Source organism: Spermophilus citellus, assembly GCF_964194105.1.
Source record: "Spermophilus citellus genome assembly, chromosome: 18".
In the NCBI taxonomy this organism is placed as follows: Eukaryota; Metazoa; Chordata; class Mammalia; order Rodentia; family Sciuridae; genus Spermophilus; species Spermophilus citellus.
The window spans coordinates 9,079,647-9,098,880 of NC_138200.1; the positions used below are offsets into that span (position 1 = coordinate 9,079,647).

General features: G+C 52.9%; 1 protein-coding gene across 5 annotated transcripts; it reads right to left on the reverse strand.

The window, feature by feature from the left end:
* Positions 1-112: 112 nt before the first annotated feature.
* Positions 113-12,846, reverse strand: CCDC9 (coiled-coil domain containing 9). Of its 5 annotated transcripts, none has more exons than XM_081274156.1 (14): positions 12,726-12,846; positions 10,975-11,040; positions 10,713-10,817; positions 9,092-9,193; positions 8,662-8,910; positions 6,997-7,080; positions 6,748-6,921; positions 4,937-5,118; positions 2,743-2,789; positions 2,494-2,629; positions 2,065-2,158; positions 1,657-1,996; positions 1,172-1,264; positions 113-231 (listed from the first exon to the last, which is right to left on the reverse strand). In XM_081274156.1, the coding sequence occupies exons 2-14, from the start codon at positions 10,975-10,977 to the stop codon at positions 128-130; spliced, it is 1,713 nt and encodes a 570-aa protein (XP_081130282.1). In that variant the 5' UTR covers positions 10,978-11,040; positions 12,726-12,846; the 3' UTR covers positions 113-127. The 5 variants fall into 5 exon arrangements, with proteins under 5 accessions (XP_081130282.1, XP_081130280.1, XP_081130281.1 ...); XM_081274154.1 differs by having other exon boundaries at positions 1,597-1,996; XM_081274155.1 differs by lacking the exon at positions 12,726-12,846 and adding an exon at positions 12,302-12,375 and having other exon boundaries at positions 1,597-1,996.
* Between the last annotated feature and the right edge of the window lie 6,388 nt (positions 12,847-19,234).

Sequence of the window (19,234 nt, forward strand, 5' to 3'; positions counted from 1 at the left end):
CTCTACAGTGACCCTGGCTCCTCCCCCCTTGCATTTAACCCTCTCCTGGCGGGAGTGTGGCAGAAGCAGAGGAGCGAGGCGGTGGGAGGTTAGTGCAGAGGACCGATGCCAGGTACAGCGGATGCGGTCAGCGGGCGGCCCCTGGGGGTGGAGCGGCCGCTACCACCTTGCAGAAACGCACCCTCTGGAAGTCCGTGATCTCCGCCGTCTCCTGGCCCTCGGGGCCCACCTCTGGGGAGAGAAGGGGCTGTCAATAGAGGGAAAGAGGCTCCCTGCCTTCCCCTAGTTCCGGGGCCACCCTCCCCCATCTGGCCCTGCCCCTCATCCCAATCCAGCCTGGCTGCACTAAGCGGTTTAGGGGCCAAGGAAGTCTTAATCTTCAGTGGACCCATGAGGCAGCATATACCCTGTCTACAAGAGGGAAATGCTGGCATGAGATCAGGGTGATTCAGACAACACGTGACCAAAGATAGCTCAGCTCAGCCCCATCCCCATCCCCAAGCAACCTCCATCAAGCAAGCCCCAGGGGACCAGCCCTCCATTCCCTTACATCCCCACCATCCAGCATTCTAACCGGTCCCTCCTTGGCTCTGGCCCAAATCCTAATCCAACTCCACTGGGGAGAGGGACAGTATCACTGGTTCAAAATGGTTCCCACTAAATGATGGAGAGAAGGGGTTCAGCCTCTTGCTCCCACTCTGCAGGGGCCAAAATCGAATTGGGCCCTATTCTAATTTCCACCACAGGGTTGCACCCCCAAACCCTATAATCCCACTCACAGATAAATCCTATACTCTGTCCCACTGTCGTTTTTACTTCCTGCAAGTAAAATAAGCCCAGAACCACTGAGCTACACCCCCCACCCCCAACTCTTATTTCAACATTTAGGGCCAAGTTTAAATTCTGAATCCTGCCCTTTAGGTCCTCCCCTAGAGAGTAAATCCACCTCATTACTTTTCCACTGCTTTCCTTAAGTCTGGAGTTGACCTCTAACTCCTAAATTCTTGTGAATCCTAATCCCCTGCTGCTGTCTCCCCTCCTCAACCCCAGCCTTGTTCAGGCTCACCCCAGAGGTGGCATTCTAACCTCACACCCAGGCCCCACTGCTGCCACACAGCTCCAACCGCAAGCCCTTCCCTGGCCACCTCCCCCACTGCATGCACACCCCCACCTGGTGTTGCCTCAGACCCCTCCTCTTCAGCTTTCTGGGCTCCGGGGAGACTGTGCCCACTCTCCAGGGAGGCAGAGGCCGGCTGGTCACCTCCTGGAGAAGGGGAGGCCCAGTCAAGCCCCCTCTCCCTCCAAACATCTCCCCACCCGGAGAGAAGAGGCCCAAGGGAAGTTAGAGGGGCCTTAAGGACACACTTAGGGGAATGTCATTTGAGGATGTGAGTTCTTTATTGAGGAGGGGCTCTGGAGGACCTGGGGAAGTCTGGGAGTGGGTACTCTAGAGACAGGGGCATGACAGCACAGAGGGGACACGGACTGCCCTCCCCAGCAGCCAGCACCGTGGGCATGGGGTCCCCAGGCCCATCACACCCCTGTGCACACACACAGGCAGCGGGCTTCATGCATTCCCAAAAGGCCAGGCCTCACCCGGAGAGAAGGCACCAGCCGGGTGGGTGGTCCGGGGAGAATTCTGCTCCATCTCCTCACCCCAATCTGACACAGGCTGGTGGCCACCAGGTGGTGAGAATGGGGTGGAAGGCGTGGCAGGCGCCTGGGGAAGTGGATCCTCAGCCCTGGAAGGTGCTGCCTCCTCCGCCTGCTCGGCCTCCTCGCTGGGGGCCCCACCAGAGGGCTCGGCCTCTTGGGGTTGGTGCTCATGGGCTGGCTCTTCCTCCTGCTCCTCAGTGCCCTCGTCCTCAATTTCCTCCTCCTCCTCCTCCTCCTCGTCCTCAGTCACATCCTCACTCACATCCTCCCATTCTTCATCTTCCTCGTCCTCCCCCTCATCCTCAGGAGGCCGGTAGGCAGGAGCAGGTGGCTCCGGAGGCTGCAGGGAACACAGAAGGTCAGGGAAAGGACATGGCCCCGAGCCCCACACCCCCTGCCCTGCCTTACCTGCATGGGTGTCTCCTCCTGGGATGGGGGCTGTGGGGCCTCAGGGGCTGGGGACACTGCCTCCTCTTTTGTCTCCCAGCGGTCATCATGGTCACTAGAAGGAAAGGGGTGAGGCCTCAAGTGGACAAGAGGAAGGGACTTCCAACTGCCCACTCCTCCCCAGAGCAGAGCTGTCCAGAGAGCACTGAGAAGGGAATGGTGGATGTGTGTCCCCAACCATCAGGGAACAGGAGAAATGAAGAGGAACCAGGTGGCAGCAGAGATGAATGCAAAGGAGAAGACAGATGAATGGTGAAGCCAAGATCCAGACCCCAGACGCCAAACCAAGCACCTTAGATAGATGAGGCCAAGACACACAGCCCCACCCAAGTCCAAGGAAAAAAGGACCCCCCAGAGATGTGTACATGCTGCGGGAAGAGGTGTCCCCACCTGTAGGCTCGGGGCACTGCCTTGGCCTGGGGTCGGCTGCTCTTTCTCCTTCTGCGGCTGCTGACCTCAGCTTTACGCTGTGACAGGAACTCCCCAAAAGTGGGGGGTTTGGGAGGCCGGGCCCAGGTCTGTTCATCTGCAACAGAAACAGAACCTGAAGAAGGCAGGGGAGGCGGGACAGCGCAAACTACTTCCCACCCAACCCACAGTCCAGCCACTGTCTTGGGCCGGTCCAAGAACACCACTCACCATAGCGGTGGGACAGTTCATGGGCAGGGGTTGGGCCATCCTTGAACCTGGGAAAGAGAGCAGGGATGAGCAGAGGGCTCAGGAATGAGGAAGCAGGGGGAGTGCTGGAGGCCAGGGTCAGAAACCAGATGAGAGGACAGAGGGGCAACCAGAAAGGGTCACTAGGAAGAGGACAGGATCAGATGATGCATGAGGCAACCTGACATCCTACTGATAACCACAGAAAGAAAAAAAAATGAGAATTTGGCCCCCCAGATAAAAATACCAATGGGTCTCAACAGACCCCCACAAAATAATGATCGCCAGCTACCTGTCTGAACCTCACTTCCTGTCACACTCTCTCTTTTTCACCTGGCCAACGAAGCAGGTTCTCCAAGCACTCCTGGCTCCTGCCTCAGGCCTTTACACCTGTTGCTCACTCTCTAGACCTCCTTCAGGCCTTAGCTCTAGAGACAGAGATTTTCCTGAACCCCACCTACAGGAACGTATTATTACATGTTATCTAAAAATAAAATAAAAACTCCCGTTCATGTTCTCCTTCCTCTGCTTCATTATTCTTTATGACCCGAAATCAGATTTACCCCCCTCCCATCTTGCCCACAGGACTCCAAGTCTAGTGGCAGAAACATTTTATTCACTGCTAGATCCCTGTCACCTAGAACCTTCCATGTCACACAGGGGGGCCTTGATAAGCATCTGATAAAATCACTGCAAGTGTGTTCATTACACCTGTTGTAGACTGCTTTGGGGACACACACAAAAATAATTATTTTTCCTTTCTTAAACCTGAGAATGTCTCCCTAAAAGCCCAGTTACCTACCCCTTAGAAGGATAAACTAAAATACCTAAATAATGCTCACACTTGCAAAAGCTTGACTCATGATCCAATAAAATTAATAATAATAATGTTCCTAACCACTAAGCAAACAGACAAAGTCCTCTTTTTCTTTAACCAAAGCCAACAAAACAACATTATAGGTGAATGAAAACTTCCAATGCAGCAAAGGACAGAGCATCAGACTGCCATTCGTGGGCTTTTCCAGAACGTTCTGCCTGGCTATGGAAGTTGGTCCTCATGACAATGACAATGACGCTTTAAGGTGGATGTTTTCTGAGCCCAGAGGAGGACAGAGTCAGGCCTGATGCAAGGTTGTGTGCTGCTTGGGGACAGGTCAGTGGGACAGAGGGAAGCTGCAAGATGAGAGGACAGAGGGGCGACCAGAAAGGTCTTTCATGCCCAGGTGACCTTAGAATTTACATCCCTAGGGTCAGGAGGTAGCTCAGTTTAAGGTGCTTGCCTAACATGCTCCAGGCCACAGCACCTCAAAAATAAAATTTACATCCACACCCTAAGCCACAAAGCCACAACACCCACTGGAGGGGCAGAGCTTGCTTCCCTGCCTGCTAATAATGAGGAAGGGTCTCGAATGTCACCTGTCTGCCAACACTAGGACATCTGTCTCCCCAGGCAGCTGCTGCCCTCTGCCCACACCCCAGAATGAACACATACGGAGTGTGTTCAAACTTAAAGCCAGAGCATCACTATGTCACTGTCATGTGGACCAACTTCCAGAGCCAAGCAGAAAGTTCTTGAAGAGGTGAGGAATGGTATTCTTTAAAGATCAGCAACCTCCGGTTTTATCCCATGCTCTGTGCTTTGCTCTACTGGACTACACCAGAAGTTTCCATAGATCTATATCTTCTTTTTTTTTTTTTGGTTGGGGGGGGGTGGTTCTGAGGATGGAACCCACGGCTCGTGTGTCCTAGACAAGCACTCTACCACTAACCTACGTTCCCAGCCCTTTTTATTTTTTGAGACAGGGTCTCATTAGGTGGCCCAGGCTGGCCTCCAACTCAGGCTCCTCCTGCCTGAGCTTCCCGAATAATGGAAATTACAGGTTTGTACAAACCACACCTTTAATGCTGGCTCTCACTTAAAGAAAAAAGGATTTTGTCTCGGCACACCTGAGCTACACCTGATCTGGAGCTGAGCCCCAGGGCACCCACAGGCTCACATCCAGCCTGGACCAGTTGAGCAGGGTGGCCCGTGAAGGCTCTCGTGTGCCAAGGAGACCTGACAAACTACAGCATTCATCACTAACAGCCCAGGTGAGGAAACAGAGAAGCATCGGAGGCAGAGGTCAGGGCAAGGAGGGGCAACAGCCCAGGGCAGGCAAACAGGGCGCAGACTCACATGCCATCGGTCTTCTCAGCATCCCACTCCCGCCGCCACTGGCCTGTGGGCTTGCGGTGTCGCTGTAGTCGCTCCTGGTCAATCTTCTCCCTCTCCTGTTTCCAGCGCAGGTACTCTGACCGCTCCCGGCCCGTCATGGACAGCGTCATGTCGCCAGCACAGCCTGGGCCAGCCCGGCGGCCCTGCCCCAGCCACAGGCAGTCAGGGTCTATTCCTCTCCCTTTCCCTCCCCACTGAACTCAGAGGTGGGGTCACTGGTTCAAGGTGACAAAGCAGCAGTACAACAGCTCAGGTAGACTCAAAGAGGCTCTCCCATCTCTTCTTTAAACAGCATCCCCCATCATCACCTTGCTGGGCTCCTCTGGTGGCAACATTTGTTGCCGCCTGGCCTCTAACCAAATTTCCATCGGGCTGGTTCCCATCGCTGTCAAGTTATCAGGGCCTATGTTTGCATTAAAACTCATCTCAGCATCTAAAGTGGTGCCTGGGGCTAGGAGAGAGGCTCAATCATACAGCACCTGCCTAGCTGGTGTGAGGCCCCAGATTCATCCCCAGCACCTTGAAGACAAATGAAATAGAGCAGTGCTTCTACCCCGTGGGTGCCCAGTAAACAACACTAATGTCGGAATCAGAGAAAACCCCAAAACACACATGAACCCTATAACCTAACTCTATAAGCTGAGCCATGTGGGACTGGCAAAGCCACCAATACTGTCAAGGTGTAAATACGAGGAATTGATTCTCCCCTCTCTGGTCACATCCCCACCCTTCACCCTTCACCTAGCATGATGTGTCGATAGAGCCTTATAAATGCCACATCATCAAGAATAAGGGGATCCAGCCGCTCAGAAGGCTGAGGCAGGAGGATGGTGAGTTCAAAGCCAGCTTCAGCAAAAGTGAGGCGCTAAGCAACTCAGTGAGACCCTGTCTCTAAATAAAATACAAATAGGGCTGGAGATGGGGCTCACTGCTCGAGTGCCCCTCAGTTCAATCCTTGGTAACCACCACCACCCCCCGCCAAAAAAAAAAAAAAAAAAAAAAAAGAATAAGGGGAAACTGGCCCTAACAAGAAAAACATGCTGGGTGCAGTGGTGCAGGCCTGTAATCCCAACAGCTGGGGAGGCTGAGGCAGCAGAGGCACAAGTTCAAGACCAGCCTCAACAAATTAGCAAGGCCCTCAGCAACTTAGTAAGCTCCTGTTTCAAAATAAGAAATAAAAGGGCTGGGGCTGGGGCTCAGTGGGAGAGCGCTTGCCTAGCATGTATGAGGCACTGGGTTCAATTCTCAGCACCACATATAAATAAATAAGTAAATAAAATAAAGATTCATCAACAACTAATAAAAATATTTTTAAAAAGTAATAATAAACAAATAAAAAAAGAGAGCTGGGGGTAGGTGGGGATATAGCTCAGTTGGTAGAGTGCTTGCCTTGAGAACCGGCACAGTGGTGCACGCCTATAATCCCAGCCCCTCAGGAGGCTGAGGCAGGAGGATCTAAAGTTCCAGGACAGCCTCAGCAATTTAGCGATGCTCTAAGCAACTCAGCAAGACCCTGTCTCTAAATAAAATATAGAAAAGGGCTGGGGATGTGGCTCAGTGGTTGAGTGTCCCTGGGTTCAATGCCCAGTACCAAAAAAAAAAAAAAAAAAAAAAAAAGAAAAAAAAAGAAAGCATGACACAAATCCTTAAAAACGTAAACAATGATCCCAGCCCAAAAAGAGAGTCTTGACCTATCCTGGTCCCCAACATGCCTGGTGCACATCTGTACTCAGCCCAGAGAGCAGTGCAAGGACCCAGCTACCAGCACTCACCTGCCGCTCGTGCTCCAAGCCACAGCGCACCCTCTCAAAGTCAGGGCCCCCCCAGTTGCGCCCATGTCGACGGCTACCCTCCCGGCGGTCCCGCTCTGGCTCCTCCATGGGCCCGCTGCGTCGCCGGGGGTCATCCAGGAAGTTCCGCACTGGGTTGGGCTCCAGCACCCCTTCCTACAGGCAGAGGCAGGGTTGGCTGGCTCCCAGGAATCAGGCAGCAGTGCTCGCTTGGGAGCCTGTGGTACTGACCCGCTGGTTGCGCTCGTACTCGGCAATCTTCTCCATCTCCTCGTTCATCTTCTCAATGTTCTGTCTCCGCCGCTCCTCCCACTCCTGGGGATACGGGGTCAAGACACCCAGCATCAGGAAGAACTGCTATAGCTGTACAGAAAAGTGTGGCACAGCACCTGGCCCGCTCTCCTGACACAGGCAGGTGGCATAGCACCTGGCTGGCATCTGGGAATCATTCTAGATGTGTTCCCAGTCAACTGTAACCAGTGAGGGTGGCTCCATGGGTCTGGACTCTGCCAACAGTATGGGAGATGCTGCAGCCCCTGCCCCATCTCCTGTGAGTCTGGGATTCTGGAAGATACAGTGTGCAAGGAGCCCCAGCCTCCAAGAGACCAGGGCACTGAGTGTCTCCTGAGCATCCTTGGTAGACAGACGTCGTCACAATTCAACGCACCCTAACTCCATAGGGAACATGGCTGCCTCCAGACCTCACCCATGCACCTCCTCCCCTGGCTTTTGCTTTGTGTCAAAACAGCAATAGCCAGGTGCAGAGGTGCACGCCTGTACCCCAGTGGCTCTGAAGACAGAAGCAGGAGGATCGCGAGTTCAAAGACAGAGTCTTACCTGCGTGCCACTCAGCCTCAGCAAAAAGCAAGGCACTCGGTGAGTGGCAAGCAGGTAAGACTCTGTCTCTAAATAAAATACAAAATAGGGCTGGAGATGTGCTCAGTGGTGTAGTTGAGTGCCCCTGAGTTCAATCCCCAGTACTCCCCCCCCCCCAAAAAAAAAAACAGCAATAAATCTGAGCCTGAGTCCAATTATACTCTGAGCTTTGTGAGTCTTTCCAGCAAATCACTGAAACTGGCAGTTTGGTGTCAAGATTGCTGGGGATCCCCACACCCTAACTGCCACAGTAATAATGATGGTCATGATAATAGTAACTAGTAACCTCCCAGCCCATTCTGTTCTTCCACAGTACCAAAATTTTAGGTAAGAACAAAACAGATGGAGATGACCTTTTCATTTCCCAGTCTTTGTAGCGACATGTGGCTAAGTGTGTAAGTACTAACAGGATATGAAAAAAAGTGCTTAGGACAGCTCGATAGGTTGCTTAGGCTGACTCTGAACACGTGATCCTCTGACCTCAGCCTCCAAGCCACTGGGATTACAGGTATGTACCAGTGCACCCAGCAACTTATAGTAACCTTTAAATCTAAACATGATTCCTACGTGAGAGAGAATCAAGTTCACAGAAGGAAGTGAGCAGCCAAGGACAAGTAACTAACAGAACCAGGTTGTACCACATCCAGGCAAGCTGTGAGCCGTTAAGCTAGACACGTCCCACCAGCCCACCTGCGTGCCAGGAAGATCACACCCCACGCTCGCATCCCACCACTAGAACAGACACAGAAAACCCGGAACAGCCTGGGCACATCAGCCACCAGACAAGAGCAGCCCCCAGACAGCGCCAGAAAGAGGAAAAAGAGATGGGGAGAAACAAGCAGCATGAGGGCGAGGGGAGGCAGGGAGAGGCGGACGACCGCCCTGCAGAGCGCACAGGTGCAGGGGCTGAGGGTGGAGCATGGAGAACGGGAAACAGCCCTGAGAAGGAATGGAAAGAAACAAGACGACAAAGAAAACAGATTGAGGATGGCAAAAGCGTCCCACCTGCCTGGTTCCTACCTTGGATTTGCGGTCCGAGCTGGAGGTGTCTCCGGCTCCTGGGAGATGAGGAGACCCCCGGCCCCGGCCCCTTCGGCCCCGGCCCCCAGCTCCTCCTCGAGGTGGCTCCCCAGAACTGTCCTCCCAGTTGCGGGATGCCCGGCCCAAGCCTGCCCGGCCTCCCTGCTGGGGAGGGGGCCGCCCGCCCCTGCTGACCCCTGGGGGCCGAGGGGTCCCAGGAGACCTCCGTGAGGGACCCATGCTCTTCTCCTGGAAGAGGGAGGAGGGGAAAGTACAGTCACTGGACAGGGAGACTGGGACACACCAGGCCCAGAGGGGACAATAGGTACAAGCCACCCGTGGGTCTGGAGCAGCTGGGGAGTTTCTCATCCCAGGCCCCAACCCTCTCCCAGCCATCCTCAGGAGTCCTCCACACTGGTGACAAGCTCACCACCTCAACCGCCACATTCTCCTTCTCCACTGAGCGGCCCTTCCGAGGGGCTGTCACTGCTACACCCTCGAGTTCAGCTTTTTTACGGTCCTCCTCAATCTCCTGGGCACAAACATGCAGGGCGAAAGAAATGTCAGGGGCCCTGTCCACCTGCTGGACTCCCATAGCCTCTTGAATTCCTCTGCATCTTAGTCCCAGCCCTCCCTCCAAAGCTCTAAACAAGAAAGCTGGTCCCTTTCAACATCATCTCTCAGACCCCGTCGTGTTCCCCTCTAGGACCCCTCACGATGCCCACCTCTGAGCAAGGAACAGAGGCTTCCTCAGTCTGTGGGCCCCAGTATCCCCTCCCGTGCTTGGCCTTGTCTCTCTCCATCCCCTTTTGCCCTACCATTCTGTTTCTAGAACATATGAGGTCAAGATCTGCCTCACAGCCTTTGCACCAGCTGGCCTCCCTGCCAGCTTTCCCAGAGTCCCTCACTCCCCCAACTCCTCAGTCTCTACTCAAATGCCTCCTCTCAGAAAGGCAGCCCCGGAAACCCTGCAGAAATCAGTTCCCCACCATTCTTCCTCTTCTCATCCCCTGTTCACCAGGGAACAGGATGCATATCCCAAGTCTAGAACACGGCCTGACACATGCCAAAACTTAGTATTTTTTAACAAATGGACACATGAAGAATGAATAAATGAGGCCCACTGCTCCTCCCAGGTCCCACATCCAGGAAAACCTCACTGCCTACTCTTGGGCCTTGTTCTGGATCCTCCCTTTCTCCCCCAGCCTTCTACTGTCCTCAGTCACAATGTCCCTCAACCACAGTTCTGGGCCAGGCACCTCCTCTCCCACTAGAGCTCCTGCCCCACCTTCCTTCTCAATCTCTGGCTTCTCTCACCTCTGCCCCTCCACTAACTCACAGCAGCCAGAGAAGCTTCTCTAAAAAGCCAGAGTCCCACTCCTGCTCAAAGCTCTCTATGGTCCCCCAGTGCCCTCAGGAGAAAAGTTCAAACTCTCAGCTTGGTGGCATTTAGGGCCTTACATGACCTGGCTCCTGTTGACCTCTCTAGATCAATACTCCCTAACTGACCATGCAGCTTTAAGCTCCAAGCTCTCTCAAGTCCAAATATTTGCCCAAACCGTTCCCTCTGCCTGAAACACAAGCCCTTCTCCTTTTCAACTGGCTAATGTCTAATAACCCTTCAGGCCTCTGCAGCGCCCTCTTCCAGGAAACCCTCCCTAATGTCCCCCAGGCTGAATCAGGAGCCCTCCCTAGAGTCCTACAAACCTCTGAATTCCCTCATCACCTTGCCCGGCCTGTATCATCACCAACTGGGGACAGGGCTTTCTCCCTGACTGAACTGTGAGCCCTGAAAGGACAGACCTGAAGCTGTCTTGGTGTCAGCCCCAGCACCACTCAACAAAAGGGTTGGAGCTGTAAAGACCTGGGTGAGTATTTGCAAATGAATGAATGAATGACAGAAATGAAGGAAGGAATGCCTAACTAAGGCCTTTGGCTTTCATCCTGAGAGTGATGGGAAGCCATGAAAAGATTTCAAAGAAGGGAGAGGTGAGAAAAACTCACTGCGGGGAGGAGAGGGGATGGGGTCTCCCAGGGCAGGGCTAGGGCACCTGGTAGCGCCGGATGAGGGCCTCATTCTTCCTCCGAAGAGCCTCAATCCTCTTGTCCAGCTCAGCATCCTTCTCCTCCTTTGATTTCAGATCCAGGGTGGCTGCCTGAAACAGGAAGGCAGTTGAGGGTGGAAAGAAAACCCTCTAGGTACCCCAGGGCCTGAAAATTCAGTCTGGGGTCTGCAGGTCTGACCCCTGGATCCCATTCTCCCAAGCCCCTTCCCCAAAGCTCAGATTCCGGAGTACCCACTTCTGGTCTCACCATTTCACCAGCTGTGGCTAGGATCCCAGCAACCACCACAGAATCTGGAAGCAGCACTAGAGGTTCCTGAGCACAGAGGAAACAGCATGACTAAGATGAAAGGCACTCCCAATCTACTTTGTTCTCTCCCATATAGGGGGCTCCTCACACAGACATGCACACAAAATAATACCCATACCCCAAGAGAATTAAGGACTTCATTTCCATTTTGGGCAAGTCTTAGCTGCACCCCTTACTTGGAAAAAATAAAGACCACACCCCTTCGGTTTTAGACCTACCGATTTTTCATGAAAACTTTTTAATCAGACCCTCCTTGGGAAGTTCTGGCTTAGCCCTCTAGCTTCCTTCCAAACTGAAGATTCTAGCCCAGCCTCCACAACCTGTAGTGGGAGTTTTAGCCCAGACAAAACTCAAAAGTTTGAGTTTTAGCTACATCCCTTCTCCAACCTGCACAAGAAAGTTCTAGGGCCACTTCCCTGTGTTCATTCTGGTGCCACTCACATCCCAGTGTACATTCTAGCTTCGCAGGTAAGTTTCAAAAACATGCCCTAAGCCTAATCGCAAGCGGTTCCAACTCTTCAGAGAACATAATCCCATACCTCCCAAGGAAAGCCCTAGGCCCGCTCCCAGCATCCTGAAAAAACGTAAGATGGTCGACTCATTATCTAACCAGAAACTATTCTGATAACGGGTTCCGGTGCCCACTGGGCAGGCTTCCGGATTGGGCTTCACCTCTCCGGTGCATGCTCGCTCCAGCCAGGACAGAGCTTCCCACGCCCACCCGCGGCTGCCCAGGGAAAAGTTCCGGCCTCCACCAGGCTGCGAACGCCACGGCCCCGCCCCTGACAGCCCTCTGGCCCAGCCCCGGGACAGGGCAAAACTTTCCGGCCCCGCCTTTCCCGCTAGACTTCTGGCCCAGCCCACATTCTCGCGCCCTAAATCTGGCCCGGCTTCCGACTTCCCAGCCGACTCCTCGGCCCCGCCCCCTACCTCCTCTGGCAACAGCCTGAACCCGCCCCCGCCTCTCGCGTTATTTTCCCGGCTCGGCCCCCAGTTTCCCCAGCCAACGCTATGGCCCTGCCTCCGTCCTGCCCGGTCAACCTTCTGGCCCCGCCCCTGACTCCCGCCCCCGCCGCGCGCGTCAGGCTTGGCCACGCCCCCGGCTTCCCCAACCAAGGTTCGAGCTCCGCTCAGGGCTTCCCCCCGCCAGTGCTCTGGCCGCGCCCCTGGCTCAGGCAAAACTTTCTGGTTCCTACCCCAAGCATTCTCCGCCCGCCCTCAGGCCCCGCCCCCCGGGCACCCTCCACCTTAGAACCCCGCCCTGGACCTGGCGTCAGCCTCCGGGTCCGCCCCTGACTTCCCGGTCAACGTTCCGGACCCAATCCAAATGAGGGAAAACTTCCTGGCCCCGCCCACAGGACTTTCGACCCGCATCCCGGTCCCGCCCCTCAGCTCTCCGGGCAACACTTGGCTCCGCCCCCAGCCCGGCACAACTCTTCGGGTTCGCAACCAGCTGCCCACCCTAGCTGCAGGTCCGCCCGCAGCCCGGCCCGCCCACACACTAACGTCCCGCCCCGCCAGCGCCCCTCGGACTCCCCATGTGGGCGTCCTGTCCCCGCCCCCCGCAGACTACTCTGACCCCGCCCCCGCCGAGTACTCGCTACCCCGCCCGCGCGTGCTCCGACTCCCCTCACGTGGGGCTCCAGGCCCCGCCCTCTCCGGGCGCGCTCCCGGCCCCCTCCCCCGGTCACCTGTCCCGGAGACCCCGCGGCGTCCGCGACTCCGGCTCGGTCGGCCTCCGCGTCCGCAGCTCCCGGGCCGCGCTCGTCACTTCCCGCTCCCACCACGTGAAGAGGGGAAATAAAGAGGGTCACTTCCGGGACTATCAGCCCGTTTCCGGGAGCCTTAAAGAGGCCGCGCCCCCGCGGGTGGAGGTGGGAGCCAGTGGCTGTGGTCCCAGGGGTGTTTGGGAAGCTAGTTCCTTCTGCCTGGATTAGCTCGTTAGAGAGAAGGAGATGCCAGCCTCGATCTCCGGCCTCTCCTGCTCACGATGTTTCCTCCCGCGCCCTCTGGTTCCGGATTGCAATAAGCAGGTGCCTGACACTAGGCTAGGACTCCTGGAAGGCTAACCGGCTTTGGCCCACCCCACCCCCGCGGAAGAAACCCTGGAGTTAGTGTAACCGGTGTCCCCGCGTGGTGGCCCGTGTCTGTCATCCCAGCGAAGCGGGAGACTGAGGCATTACAAGTTCAAGGCCAGCTTCAGCAGTTTATGGAGACCCTGTCTCAAAATAAAGAGGTCTGGGGATAAAGCGCCCCTGGGTTCAATGCCTAGTGTATATACACACACACACACCACACAAACACACACAAAAGTGTATCCATTATAATCGCTCATTCATTCTCTAAATCAGCAATGAGTGCTAGACTCTGCTGGGGGAAATGTGGACGGGAAGTCCAGATGAGGAACAAGGCCCTCATGGGTAAATATGAATTCACAGCAAGGATCGGTGTCTTAGAAGAAGTCAGGAGGACAGGTCTGAGGGAGAAAGAGGCTGGCTGCCCAGGCAGAGGACATAGCATGTGCGCTCTCTGTGTTGGGTGAGGTTGGTGCATTCCAAAGACAGGAAGACAGTCAAAGAAGCCCCATCTGGAATTGACTAGACTTAAGGGATTACTTGCATAAACGAAAATTTAGACATAATAAGCAGCTTAAGACGAATGGTGGTAAGTGCTGTGGTATGCCTTCGCAGGAGTTGATGACAGTTACAGGTATGCAGACCAGATTCCCTGAGGTGCCAGTCATTTTATTTTGTGATTTGAATCACGGAAAGTGGATATATGGTAATCTCTTGCCCTTTATATGGCTACTGTTAACAAGCTTCGGAAACCTTCTGTACACATGCACTTTAATCCTCTTATAATTGTCCAATTACCTGCCAGGCTCACTACATCACTTGCTTCAGCTCTTTAGTCAAATGTCAACTTCTCATATTTCTTCTGTGAAACCACTCGTTTGAAAAATCTGGAAACTAGCTGGGGGTGTGGTTCAGCAGCAAAACACTTCCCTGGCACCTGAGAGGTCCTGGGTTCCATCCCAGCATCACAAAAAAATTAGAAAGAAAATGATGAATGAATGAGTGTATCTTTATCATTAGTTCCTTCCCTTTTTATGAAATAAAAAGTAAATAAAGTAAATACAAGAGCCAAGTGTCGTGGCACACGCCTGTAATCCCAGCAGCTCAGAGGCTGAGAAAGTAGGATCTCCAGTTCAAAGCCAGCCTCAGCAAAAGGGGGGGGAAAAAAGAAGAAAAACGCAAAGCACTAAGCAACTCAGTGAGACCCTGTCTCTAGTGTCCCTGAATTCAATCCCCAGTATCCCCCCCAAAAAAAGTGTAAATACAATCAGCTCTTTGTATCTGCAGGTTCCACATCTGTGGATACAACCAACCACAGATAGGAAACATTTTTCTAAAATTATGTTTGTACTGAACATGCAGACTTCTTCATTACTTCCTAGGCAATACAGATTAGCAACTACTTCCTTAGCATTTGCATTGCATTATAAGTTATCTGGAGAAGACCAAAAGTATATAAAGGACAAAGAATGGTGGTACACACCTGTAATCCAGTGACTCAGGAGGCTGAGGCAGGAGAATGACAAGTTCGAGGTCAGCCACAGTAATTTAGCAAGGCCCTAAGCAACTTAGCAAGACCTGTCTCAAAATTAAAAACAGGTCAGGTATGGTGGCACACGCCTGTAATCCCAGCAGCTTGGGAGGCTGAGACAGGAGGATACTGAGTTCAAAGCCAGCCTCAGCAACTAGAAGGTGCTAAGCAACTCAGTGAGACCCTGTCTCTAAAGAAAATAGAAAACAGGGTTGGGAATGTGGTGCAGTGGCCTAGTACCCTACTCAATCCGCCCCCCCCAAAAAAAAAAAGATTAGAAACAGGTCTGGAGATGTAGCTCAATGGTGAAGTGCCTCTCAGTTAAATCTCCAGAATGACCCCCCAAAAAATGAGTAAAATAAAAAACAGAAAATAGACTGGGTCGATGCCACATGGCTGTAATTCCATTTTACAGATAGAAAATCAAGCTCACTGAGGTTCCCTTCTTGTGTCATTGAGGCAACTGAGGGGTTCTACTAACTTCTACTACTACCTTCTGTAACAAATGACCACAGCCTGGTGATTTAAACTTAATTCTCTCCAGTTTGGGAGGCTAGATGTCTGAAATTCAGATGTCCCCAGGGTGGTCCCTTCTGGAGGCACTGAAGGAGAGTCTTGCATGCCTCTCTCTGGCTTTTGGCAATTCTTGGTATTCCTTGGCTTGGGGATGTAGCCCCTTACCTCTGCCTGCCTTCGCTGGTCATCTTCTCTATGTTTCTGTTTTTATGAAAGCACCAGACATTGATTCCGGGCAGTCCTAATCCAGCATGATCTCATCTTGAGATCCGTGCCTCCATTATATCTGCCAAGACCCTGCCTCCAAATGAGGTCACATTCCGAGGTTCCTATATTGATGTCCAACCCCAAAGCCTCAAAATGTGACTTTATTTGGAGACAGAGTCTTTACAGAGGTGATTAAGTTAGAATGAGGCTATGAGGATGGACCCCAATCCTTATAAATAAGACTCCTTGAACCAGGCATGGTGGTGCACACCTGTAATCCCAGCAACTCCGAAGGCTGAGATGACTGGATATCACAAGTTCGAGGCCAACCTCAGAAGTTTAGACCCTCACCAACTTAGCAAGACCCTGTCTCAAAATAAAAACAAACGGGTCTTCCGATATAGCTCAGTGGTAAAGGGCACCTGGGGTCAGTCCCCAGTACCAATAAATAAGGCTGGGCATATAGATCAGTTAAAGAGCACTAACCCAGAGTCCCATCCCCAGGAGACACAAGGGCCTGGGTCCAACTCCCAGTACTGCAAATAATAATCATCATAATAAAATGCTTTGTGTTTACACACGGAGCGGAGTTAAACTCCAGCTTTAGTTTCCAGTTGTAAACAGGCACAGGAAGGTCTTGCAAGCGGGCGGAGACGTTTTTCCCACTGGCCACCAGAGGGCGGTGCGCGCACTCCCCTGTTGGTCTGCCCGCCTGTGATGGAAACACGTCCCTGTGGCCGTCGAACTCACTTCTCCAGGAGACAGACAAGGTAATATCTAAACAAACATGTAATAGGAACGCTGAGGGACAAGATAAGGCAGGGCGAGGGGACAGAGGGTCCAAGAAGGCCTCTCTGAGGAGGTGACATTTGGGCACAGAGCTAGCGAAAGCCAGGTGAATATCGGGACATCTCAGTTGGAGGAAATTTGTGATGCCAGCCTGGCCTTGGGACAAGAAAGGAAGGAGAGAGCACACAGAACACTTTAGGGCTCACCTGAAGAGAGACGGGGGGGCCTGCAGGGCGGGATCACTGCTGTATCTTAATCCCTTAAAGAAAATCTTTGCTATCATTTATTTTTTTTATTTATTTTTTTTTTAGAAATAAACTCTTTTTTTTTTTTAATTTTTAATATTTATTTTTTAGTTCTCGGCGGACACAACATCTTTGTTGGTATGTGGTGCTGAGGATCGAACCCGGGCCGCACGCATGCCAGGCGAGCGCGCTACCACTTGAGCCACATCCCCAGCCCCTCTTTGCTATCATTTAGTGAGTAGCTTCCACACCCTGGGCTCACTCTTCTTTCAGGCATTATCTCATCAAGTCATCCTAAAATCCCCATTTTTTTTTAAACTGTATTTAACTTATTTTGATGTGCTAGCGATGGAATCCAGGTACTCGCACTTGCTCCTGTGTGCCCTATCACTGAGCCTGTCCCCCAGTCCCTCTAATCCCCATTTAACAGAGCAGGAGCCTGGCTGGGCTCGGTGGCACACACCTACCTTTAATCCAAGCTGCTCGGGAGGCTGACGCAGGAGGATCACAAGTTCGAAGTCAGCCTCACGGATTTAGCCAGGCCCTAAATAACTTAGTGAGACCCTGTCTCAAAATAAATAATTAATTAATTAATTTAAAAAATAAAAAATAAAAATGGCTGGGGTTGTGCCTCAGTGGTTGAGCCCCCCTGAGTTTCATCTACAGTACAAAAAATAATAACAATAAAAGGACAGGAAATCACCAGTGAGAGATGCTAAGTGAACTAGCTGCCCAAGGCCACCAGCCATGTGGGAATTGAACCCAAATGGATCTTTCCGACTTCCAGAGCCCACTGCGCTGCTTCTGTAATAAAATATTATAGTTGTTAGTAGCACAGTGACTGGACAAGGTACTTACCCCTTCTGTGTCTCAGTTTCCCCATGTTCAAAACAGCACTAATAAAAGCGTGATATGAGGATTAAATGAGATAACGTGCTGAGAACAGCGCCAACCACACACTAAATGTATCTGCAAGTATTGCTATTATCTATCCTCCATCTAATCCACAAATAGCTGCTGAGCGAATCATGTAGACTCTACTTTTAAAATAAATCTATGTCAGGCATGGTGATGTATGCCTGTAATCTCAACTCAAGAGGCTGAGGCAGAACATAAATTCAAGACCTTTCTCAAAAGAAAAGTATAAAGGCTGGGGATGTAGCTCAGTGGTAGAGCACTCGCCCAGCATGCACAAGGCCTTGGGTTCAAACCCTGGGGCTGCAAATATTTCTAAATAAATCCAGACTCCTACTGCGCGTGTTCCACCTTTCCCTCCTGATTTACATACATGATTTCATTAAGTCCTTACGACCAATTTGGACTTAATGAAATCATGTATGTAAGTCATTTAATTGGCCAAGACCCTGGCACACAGTAGGTATGTGACCATCATGAGTCTCTCAAACATCTTGCTAGATGCTGGGACGGAAAGGTAGAGTTCTGGAAACTCCTCTTTTTCCCTCCGCCTCCGAAATAAGTCCCAAATCTAATCCCACGCGTCGGCTCCCAGTCCCCACTTCCAGCGTGAGTTTTGACAGCCTTCCTCCCGGGCTCCTGTTCCCCATCCTCAGGCTGTTCCCCACGTGGCCGCCAGAGGGCGCCTGTTGGAATGCAGTCAGCTCGAGTCCCTGGGCTCAGAAGTCTCCCCTAGGTTCCTGCACTCAGAGGCCAGCTCTGACCGGACTTCCCACCCCATCCCCGCACGCGTCCTCCCCGCCCCCGCCTCAATGCAGCTCTTCACTCCTGAACACCACTCTGGCCCCAGGGCCTTTGCGCCTGTTATTCACACTGCACAGGGCATTCTGTTCTCACCTCCTTTAGGACTTTATTCAAATATCCCCAACCCAGGCCCCAACACTCCCCGTGCCCTTCCCTGCTCCCCTTTCTACTTGAAGACTCTCTTCGTTTTGATACTTATGTTCATCTCATTGTGTCTTCCCCAGAGTGTCAGTCCCAGGACGACAGGTGGCACAGGGAGGTTGTAAAAACTGAAGGAATAAGAACAAATGCCCTGCGGGGCGCCATGGCGCACACCTTGTCTCAAAATAAAACAAAAAGGGCTGGGGGTGTAACCAGTGGTAAAGTGCCCTGGGTTCAACCCCCAGGATCAAAAGAAAAAAGAAAAGAAAGAAGCAAATGACCGCAGACTCTTGGAGAGCACAAGCACCCTTTCTTCCCCACTTCAGCCCGGGAGGCTTGGTCGGCCAGCTGGGTGACCTTAGGAGGCCGGCTTCGCTGACCCCAAATTCCCAATTTCAAATGGGATTTAAAACAGTCTATTTCTGCACTGGGGGCGGAGTTCAGTGGCAGATCACAGTGCTGAGCACTCTCGAGCCCGGGTTCGCTCCCCAACATCACACACACGCAAAGGCCGCCCCTTCGGGAAGATTACACGGTCCCCACGTGCGGATTCCGTAACTTGGCCGAATCCTCCGGAGCCCAGGAGCGCTTTTTGAGAGGCGCCTGCGCTTCCATCTTTCGCCGCTCGGGGGCAGCAGGCGCCCAGCGGATTTCGCCCGCGCGGCCGGAGCCGGGAGAGGAGCGGGGGCAGCTCCAGCAGAGGAAGCTGATGAAATCCTAGCCAACTAGCAGTGAGCTCATCCCGCCCGGGCGCCTCCGGAAGCCACGGGGCCGCCCTGCCTCCGCCTGGGCCCAGAGATAAAGCTCCAGTGCTGAACCAGGGCGGGAAGTCCCTTCAGAAGTCTGCCCTGCAGGAGACTTGCTGCCAGAAGCGTGGCCCTGCCGGGAGGGACGAAGAAACAAATGACCCCCTGGCTGTCTCCATAGAATGAAAAGTGAATTCTGGGCATAGGGGATGTCCAGTGAGAGAGAGGATG